Raw genomic sequence first — 10,000 nt, forward strand, 5'->3', positions numbered from 1 at the left:
CCAGGCTTTTACCCACAGTCATTGTGGAGCAGGATGTCTTAGCACCTGGTATGAACAGCTTTCAAAAAGATCTGACAGATGTGTTATGATTTTCATTTTCATCAGTAGCTATTTTACAACATGTATTACTTTAATTCATCAACCACAAAGAATATTAATAAAAGATAATTCATTGCTTGATTGCCTGCAGAGATTTGTTTCTATTCCCATGAAGCTTTAAAGTGATAGTACTTTCAATTTAAATAGTGTAACAAATTATTTTGAACAGAGTTAAAAAAAATCTAAAAACTCTGGTACTTGAATATTTCAGGGGAACTGAATTTACGTAATAAATTTACGATGTTCCTTTGTAAATAGACCTTGTACTGAAATTACACTGGAAACTACAGTCAAAAAACACAATCTTAAACCTTACATTTCACTGAATTCAAGGGCAATTACTTTTAGGGAACCAATGGCAAGATTACAACCCAAAACTGTAGCTCAGGGGTGTCAAATTTGTAACATCACATGACTTGTCATGACGTATCATGACTTTTCCCCCATTGCCGGAGCTGGGGTGGGTGTGGTTTCGGCATGATGCATCTGGCCCACGGGCCGGCAGTTTGACCCCCTGCTATAGCTCCTTGAACCTGGCTTACACAGGTTACACAGTGGAGATTAAACAATATCCTATTTACAGAACTATGTTTAGGATTTTTAGAGCAGTATTTTGTATAGATTTTCCATTTGTCTGTACAGTATATCAATTATCCAAAACCTGGCAATGATAATGGGGCTGGAAATGACATGAGCTGAAATCTACTTTGTATGGGATTGTGCTGGTTAGAGGAGGCCATTCTTGAAGATTCCCAGTGGGCTGCATATTAGTTTAACAACTGCAGGTAATCTTTGACTTATATAACCATTCATTTAGTGACCGTTCAAAGTGACAATGGCACTGAAAAAAGTGACTTACAACCAGTCCTTGCACTTACAACCATCGCAATATCCCGATGGTCACGTAATCAAAATTTGAGCACTTGGCAATCCTTCATGACGGTTGCAACTCCTAGGGTCATGGGATCACCATTTGCGACCATCCCAGTTGGCTTCCAACAACAAAGTTTATAGTGGAAGCGATTCATTTAACAACTGCACAATTCACTTAACAACTGCAGTGATTTGATTAAGAATTGTAGCAAAAAGATTGTCAAATTGAGCACAACTCACTTAACATCTGCCTTGTGCAGCAATGGAAATTTTGGGCCCAATTTTGGTCATAAGTTGAGAGCTACCTCTATGAAATTAATCAGCAGCAAAACAGGAACTCTCAAATCCCAAACTATTATCAGGTTAATAGATTGCTGCCCCCACTTTTTCATTCCATAAATTCCCCGTTCAAATCTAGTTTAGTTTCATTTGGTACTCCTGACTACTTCATGTGTCCTTATTTCTTACCTATAAAACAGGAATAACAGCAACCAAACTAAGTGTGGAGAAGGATAAATTATAGTCCCACCCAACAATGCAGTGTTACTTTAATTTAATATGGACTATTCATTTATAAATTTATAGGATACTTCAATCTGTCAATTAGATCCTTAGGCATCAGCCTTTAGCCAGAAGTGCTCCTGCTGTTCTCTGACTAGCTTCATACATCACACAATGTACTGATGTCAGTTAAATGTGTTAAACTTATGAAACAAATGATGACTTAGTGCAAAGTAAATACAATGCCATTTGGGCTACAACTACCATCATCTCTTCTTGCAAGCTAGCATCGAATGGACTTTAAGGGACGGCTGCAACAGCATATTATTTTACAGGTCTTGCTCCCTTATGCAAACATTCATTTTAATTTTGGCAAGAGTAGAGTTATATTTTAATTTAATACCTCTATTTAGTTTTCTAGTCAAATTATGTGCTCTCCTTTTTGCATTGTTTACAAAGGTAAAATCTTCTTTAAACTGAGTTCAGTTAGCATGTTTCTGTATTTCCATGTATGTGTCCATCATTATTGATTACAAATTAAGTAAACAACACCAAAATTACCTAGTATTTAATTTTGTCAAAAAAGTCAAAATTCTGGGTTTTGCCAAGATAGCAAAAACTAGGTCATAAATAGCTTAGTTATAAGTTGAGGACTATCTGAACTTTAGGCTGGTCATTGGTCAAATAAAGATTACTTTGACTTTGCCATTGTTTTTTGGAATGTTTTTTCAACTTTTGATTCAGTCTACAACTTTGACATTGAATAATATTATACCCTCCTTGCCTTTTTTCTTATTTAGGAAATCATGCAAAATGATACCTTAATTTGCAAGTTATCCAGGTTTAATATTAGTTTTCCCCAATAAAAGATGCTCCATATTTAATGTCTAATCTAGAAATCCAAGAAAAGGATCCAAAATCTACTGTGTATAATTACAATTTGAAGATACATTTCCTTACATCTTTTGTGTTATGTTCTTGACAAATACTGTCCAGGTATGATTACAATTTCCTTTAATGTTACTGTAATAGGGCAGTATGACTTTTTTTTTTCAAAAATAAGGTAAGCACTTGGTGAAAGTGATATATGAAATGGGTGGTGGATAAGATGAAGGTGTGTACTGCCCTATTAACTGGGCTTTTGATAACATATTGCAGAATGTGCATTATTGAATGAGGCAATAATGAACAGTAAAGTTCTGCTTGAAACAGTACAATAGTTTCGTACTGCTTCTCCACAGTAGGATGACAAAATTACACCATGGATGGAGTCTAAACACGCCAACTTATGAATCGCGTTACAACAGAATATATAATTGGCAGGATTAAAAAAAATACATGAAACCATAAGCCCTGGTTTCCAATGTATATTTGGGATCACAGCATACTAAGTCATACACATAAAAAATGCATAGCATTTGTGGGAACCGAATGGATGCAGTTTGTGTATGAAAGAAGGAATTTAGTTTATACTAGCTGTACCCGGCCACGCGTTGCTGTGGCTCAGTCTGGTTAAATGGAAAAGAAAGAAAAGAGAAAGCGCACGTTTGTAATATGTTCAATTTCACAATGCTTGTGGGTATACAATATATTTGTTGTTCCATTGTCTGTGCAGATATATTGTCTGGTTTGCCGACTCTAGAACATGCAACATATAATTGTCCATGTGAGAAGCAATCCGTGTCTAGATCTAAACCGCACAATTCTAAAGCATGTTTTTACCTGTTACAGGTGTGACATCTATATAATAGTAGGTATATAAAAACACGCGCATATTCGAATGCAACGTTGTGTCAAAATTTCAAAGCAATCAGTGAAGAACTTTCGGAGATTTAAGATTTTGAACAAACGAACATTTACATTTTTATTTATATACATAGAAGATATAGATAGATAGAAGAGAGCCCAGACGTGGGGGAAACAAGATTCTGCCTTAAATCACTGTTAAATCTGCCTGAGAATTTTCTCTTCCGATTTTCAAGATTGTTTTTATTCCCGTCTAGCAATAAGAGTGACTTTCTTAATGCAGTTCTCATTTCTTCGGTTTGTCAACAACGTGCGATTTGAAATCAGGGCATACGGCTTAATCCATTGTACAAAACCCAACCATGATGTTTTCAATAAACCATGATTAGCAAACCGCAGCTTAATGCGATGTGCATGCCCAGTCATAAAAGTCCGAGAAAGAACCGATAAGATTCTTCACCGTTCTTATTTGTAAGCGAATTAAACATGTGCAATAAATGTAACTCTTAACCACTTGGTTCCTAATGAAACACTCAGAACTTCCAGCTATTTTTCCTTTAGAAAACTGGAAATCCACCGTTCTGCTTCGACGACCAATCAGAGGCCGGGTAGCCAAACGCTCAAAGGAATTTTTTTTTTCTGCAAGGGGGTCGCGACTGTCACCGAGGAATCTTCCCGAAAAGGGGAAGCAACGACAGAAACTCCCGACGTGATTCGGTTTCCTTGAAAGTGAAGCCTTGCGCTGCGGACGCTTCCACTCCACTCCGAGGAAGATTCGAGTAAGCGCAGACGCGGGTGTGCCGCCACTGACACCACGCCACTCCGCGCGCTCTCGCCGTTAGGCGGGGGAGAGAAGCCACGCCCGCGCCGCGCTCGTGAAGGCCGGTGATTCCGGTAGTGACGTAGAGAGGAAGCGGATCTCCGAGCCAGGAACGGCGGCACCCCTCCCCCACAGAAAGTCTTGGGAGCGGCAACAGCAGCGCCATGGTGGATTACAGTGTCTGGGATCATATCGAGGTGTCCGACGATGAAGACGAGACTCACCCCAATATCGACACCCCGAGTCTTTTCCGATGGCGGCACCAAGTAAGGAGCTGAGGGCCCCCCCCAGCCCCTTGCCGCGGGCATGGGGTTGGGGATAGGGAAACATTGGAAAAGATCCTTAGAGGCAGCTGGAGGGTCTTCTGAAGGGCTGGGTGGTGGTGGAATTTCGGTGGGGCTGCCTCCTCCCAGACGACGTGCTATAGGATGCGGGGCCTTCCTCTCGGTCTCCTATCGCTTGGGAGAAGCCCAGACGCTTGGGGGAGGGGCGCCACGATGAAGCCGAGCGCTGCTCCCCAGTCTTCCCCTGTGAAATTTGCTCCTTGAGTGGTTAGCCGAGCAGGCCTTCCGTGACAGTGAATTATTATTAATAATAATTATTAATAATTATTATTATTCTAATAATTGTTCATTTTACTACACTAGAACAGCTTGCCTCCAGAAATCGTGGACGCTCCATCACTGGAGATTTTTAAGAAGAGGCTAGACAGTCACTTGTCTGAGATGGTATAGGTTCTCCTGCTTGAGCAGGGGGCTAGACTAGAAGACCTCCAAGGTCCCTTCCAGCTCTATTCTATAATGGCTTCCAGAGGCGCTGCCCCTGCTTCGTTGCTACTGCCGTGCGGGAGTTCTTTTTTAGAGCACCTCCTACGGAGAGGGTTTCTCCACTTTCCTTTCAGCGCCCACCTTTCCTTGCCCCAAGCTTCCCCCCCCCCTAGCTTATATAGCCTTTAACTTTCGTTTCAAAAGGGTATAAGGACCGACTGCATCAAATACTGTACAACTTTTTTCCCCCTCTTAATTTCCCGCCTCCCCTAAACATTCTGTCAATTTGTTGTAAGCCGCCTAGAGTAAGCCCCCCCTCCTACGAGATAAGCAGCAAATGTTATTCAAGGAACAAAACAGAATCTTGCATAGCAGTAGGTAACCTCCTATGCACAGGGATTTGGGAAAACGGTAGATGGTGGTCTGGAACCAACAAAACCACTACTATGGATCATTATGCCCTTACTAACGTATCTGGAATGCCATATCTAAAAGACCCCACAAATACCAGTCTTCCTTGGCTAGCTCCGGATGGAATGTACTGGATTTGCGGAAAAATGGCATACGGACAACTACCTAATAACTGGTGTGGATCTTGTGTATTGGGAATAATTCGACCTGGATTTTTCCTGTTACAGCAGCAAATGCATTTCACAAATAATATTTTAGGTTTTCTGTGAAAAGGAGGATTGTCACTGATCCCTAGGCATCTACTTTATCATACAGTATAACCGTTATTAGCTCCCGCAGTAGCTTGCTATCGTTTCCAGTATATAAAGCACGAAACGATCATACTTATCTTGCCCAATAATATAATGCATTATGACCTTTTTTCAGTGGTTGTTAAATGAATGCTGCAGTGGCTGCAGTTGTTCAGCAAACAAATGATTTGTTATGGGCAGTTTTGGCAATAGCCATAAGTAAAATGAGGTCACATGACTGCAGGACAATGCAGCCATTTGCCAAGACCCCAAAGTGTAATCATGTGACCATGGGGGGGAGGTGACCGTCAGAACTTTAAATCTAAGTCAAGTCGTAATGCCCCCAAGGCAGGTTTGTTGGAACTTTGAGTGGTTGCTGAGTGACCAGTTATATGTCAAGGACTACCTGTACTTTATATGCACCAGGCCTATTTGAGTTACCCCTTTGTGTCTCTTCTGAAAATGTAGAATAGGATTCCTATTTTTTCATATGAGAGGAATTGTTATAATACTTCGAAATGAAGCTCAATGCTCAGCAAGTTGCATACAGTGGAACCTTTGGTGCCCAATTGCTTTGAATCTTATTGAATTTGGTACTCAATGTATTTTGATGTGAAAATTCTGTTCCGGTACTCATCGCTTAGTACTCAGCATACAAGCTAGAACAGTGGTTCTCAACCTGTGGGTCAGGACCCCATTTGGGGTCGATCGACCATTTCACGGGGGTCGCCAAGCAAGGCTGTCCGCCATTTTTTTGTCCGCCATTTTTCCCCCTTTTCCGACGGGTGCCTTACCTCCCTTGGGCTGGGCCAGCTGGTGGTCGGCCTGCTCCGTCTCTGCCACTTGCCAGCTACGCCTTGGCCGGCGCAGGGGGCGGAACCACGCATGGCGCGGCGCTCCCGGGCAGGGAAAGTCCTCGACTTACAACCGGTTGGGTAGTCCTCGACTTACGACCGGTTTAGTCCTCGACTTACGACCGGTTGGGGTCGCGGCATTAAAAAGGTTGAGAACCACTGAGCTAGAACCTGTCAATGTCGGCTGCCTTATGACTCACTACATTTTCCTTATGGGAAAAATTTGATTGGTACTCACTGTTTTTGGTACTCATCACAGCTCCTGGAACCAATTAACAAAGAGTTAATTGGTTAATCGAGGTACCACTTTATTTTCATGCAAAACATAAAAAACTTCTAAAAGGTAGGCTGAAGAAATTTAAACAGTAAGAGTAAACAGTTTTCAGATCAATAAGATCTCTAAAATGCTTATATCTAGCATAAATAGCATAAACTATTCATAGTCCATGAGCTAAGAAGAAATATAATCTATTCTGATCTTGTACGTAGGTTGTGGCTTAGCCTAAGTTGTATTAGGGCATGTATCTTTTACTGGAAGATAAGAACCTGTATTAAAAGTCTTGTCAGCATGAACTCAGTGTTAAAGCCAGTGATTCTGGAGGGCTAAATCACAAAGTTATGCTATGATAAAAATACGTTGCTTTTCGCATAACACATAGTTGATTTCTTTCATCTAGAATGATTTCCACCTCCTGCTGTTGAATTTAGTTTGACTAATTCAGTTGTAATATTGTTTCTCCTTTACCTAGGAATAATAGTCTTATCTTGCAGATAGACAGTGGTAACAGATCCTTTAGAAGTAATTATAATCTTGAACTACTGTCTGAACTTGTTCTGACTCCTTTTAATAGAGACGTTCTTTTAAATAAAAATCATGTAAGTAGTTGAATATATTGAGCCATCTTCAGTGTCTTTGTTGGGAAAAAAGTATGTGAAACTTTAATTACTAAGTGTCACTTCCTTTAGCAGCAGTGACCTTACCAAATATTTTCTCAGTCTGATCAATACAACACTTCAGTTTGTAGATTGGGGGCCATTCCTCTTTACAGAATTGCTTCATTTCATTGATATTTTGGGGCTGTTTTGCAGATAAATAGATTAAGCTCAGGGTTTAGGATAGGGTAGGCCATTCCAAAATATAAAATTTCTTCTATTTAAGCTATCCTGTTGTAGATTTAATAGTATTTTTAGGATCATTGTATTGAAAGAATTAATTTAAGTTTTAAGCAAGATGGATTCTTTGATAGATTGCTGTAGAAGTTCCTACGATCCAGAATCCATTATTCTGTCAATGATTTTAAATGTCTCAGGTATTGTGGTTGCATACGTCCATGGCCCTGCTTTTCATATGAGATGAGATTCTTTTGTTTTAGTGTAGGGTTTCATTTTCTGCAATTTTAAACATTTCCTATCAGTGATAGAAAGTTCTACTTTCATTTTGTCTGTCTTTAGAACTTCAGTCCAATAGTTGTTAGATCATTCCTTGGAAAACCTCATGTGAGCAACAGTGTGCATTCTGGAGGATAGTGATTTTTCATACTTAGTATCCCCACCATACCATTCACTCTTGTTCACTCCTTTTTTTATTAAAAGTTTTATAAAAATTACAATATGAATCCCCATACCCACCCCAAAAAAACCCCTCCCTCCCCCCACTTCCCAGAGCTGAACACAGGGTTACAAATATAATAATCATAATCTAACTAACATTAACCAACTATTTAAATAACCAAGTCCATAAAGCGCTTTAACTCCCTTTTAACAAAAATTTAAACAAGTTAAAATTAAACACTATAATAAACAAATTAACAACCTAATTACTAAACAATACAATACAATACTAATACTAAAAGTAATAATATCATATAATTAAACCTAAGAAAAACTCCACTATAATAAACTATTAGTAATAATAAATCTAATATTCACTCATAAGCCAAATGGAACTTTTTAGTCCCATATTTATTCTGAATATAATCTATCCATCTTCTCCAAACTGAAGTGTATCTTTCTTGTGAATGATCCTTCAAATAAGCAGAAATCTTGGCCATTTCTGCTAAATTTGAAACTTTAAGCATCCTTTCTTCTATAGTAGGCAAGCAATCCTTCTTCCAATATTGCCCTACTAATCAACAACGACAATTGTAATTTTTTCCAATTATTTAAATCCTTTTGTATTTTTAACCATAATTTCTCATAATTATTCTTATACAATTTTACATTAGAAGTTGTAATATATATTCCCAAATATTTAACCTTTTTCACTATTTCAAAACCTGTCAGTTTAGCTAACATTTCTTTTTCCTTCACAGTCATATTTTTAGATAATATTTTAGTCTTATTATTATTTACCTTAAAACCAGAGACATTCCCATACTGTATTATGACTTTCATCAGATCTATAACCGACTGAATCGGTTGGGATAATGTCACAACCAAGTCATCCGCAAAAGCTCTCAATCTATAATCATTCTGTTTTATTTTTATTCCCTTTATTATAGTTGATTCACGAATTTTGATCAGTAAAATCTCCAAAGTTAAAACAAACAATAATGGCGATAATGGGCATCCCTGTCTTGTACCTTTTTCAATTTTAAATTGAAAAAGTTCACTCTTGATATTAGACAATGCAAGTGGCTAGCAAATTCTTTGTTATTATTGTACTCAGGTTCTTTTCAACCGCCTACAGTATTGTGCAACTTACTCTTGAGGTGACACTTGGACAATCATTACTAGAGAGAGTAATAATAATAATAATAACAACAATAATAATAATAATAATAATAATGCATTTTCTCCACTTGTACATTGTCTCCTTGACCATGGATTGATGATGGCCAAAATCTTTGTGAATGATTTTATTTCTTTCCAGTTTCATGAGCTTCCATTCCCATTTTTCTTACAGCCTCAAAAATCTCTATTTAATGTGGATATAATTCACTTCCAAACTGTATTAGAGTCCAATAGAAATAAACTTTCTCTCCGTGTGTGTTTTATGGGGGAGGACTCTTCAAACTTGGACATAATTGTCATCTGACAGATTAGGCAGTAGTGGCGAACCTATGGCACAGGTGCCAGAGGCGGCACTCAGAGCCCTCTCTGTGGGCACACGCGCCATCGCCCCAGTCCTAGGCCTTCAGCTGGGTTTTATAAAACCTTTTTGCTTTAGGCCTCCACCGCCGTGTGCAAAAAAAGAAAAAGGTTCAATCAGTCAATTTCAACTTCTTGCGGGAAAAAAAAGATCTGGCAAAGTTGGAATTGATTGATTGAACTTTTTAGTCCCACCCAGTCTGCCGTTACCACCGCAGCCACGCCCACCCAATTGGCCACACCCAGCCAATGGGCCACGCCCACCCGGCACCCGACGATGCATAAGTGGGTTTTGGGTTGCAGTTTGGGCACTTGGTCTCTAAAAGGTTCGCCATCACTGGATTAGGATATCCCACTCAACTAAAGGAGTTGATTGATTAATGTCTTCACACAACATTTTCTAACAAATTAGTGAATGTTGGCTCAGTATGTTCAATGGAGACATAACATATTACACTGTTTTATGTGTTGTTTAGCCAGAAGTTCTTTTTCTTTGGTAAAACTAAGATGATGTTTGCACTGTAAATCAAGGACTGTAGGATTACAGAT

At 39.0% G+C, this 10,000-nt stretch overlaps 1 protein-coding gene across 1 annotated transcript in view; it reads left to right on the forward strand.

Annotated features, from left to right (window-relative positions):
• Nucleotides 1–4,142: 4,142 nt before the first annotated feature.
• CDC37 (cell division cycle 37) overlaps nt 4,143–10,000 on the forward strand; it is a 19,710-nt gene continuing 13,852 nt past the window's right edge. Inside the window, exon 1 of the mRNA XM_015813916.2 lies at nt 4,143–4,305. Coding sequence (XP_015669402.1) covers nt 4,204–4,305 — 102 coding nt within the window. The 5' untranslated portion in view covers nt 4,143–4,203. The remainder of the gene's footprint in view (nt 4,306–10,000) is intronic.

The sequence above is a fragment of the Protobothrops mucrosquamatus genome, unplaced genomic scaffold (assembly GCF_001527695.2).
Source record: "Protobothrops mucrosquamatus isolate PMUCROS unplaced genomic scaffold, P.Mucros_1.0 scaffold202, whole genome shotgun sequence".
In the NCBI taxonomy this organism is placed as follows: domain Eukaryota; kingdom Metazoa; phylum Chordata; class Lepidosauria; order Squamata; family Viperidae; genus Protobothrops; species Protobothrops mucrosquamatus.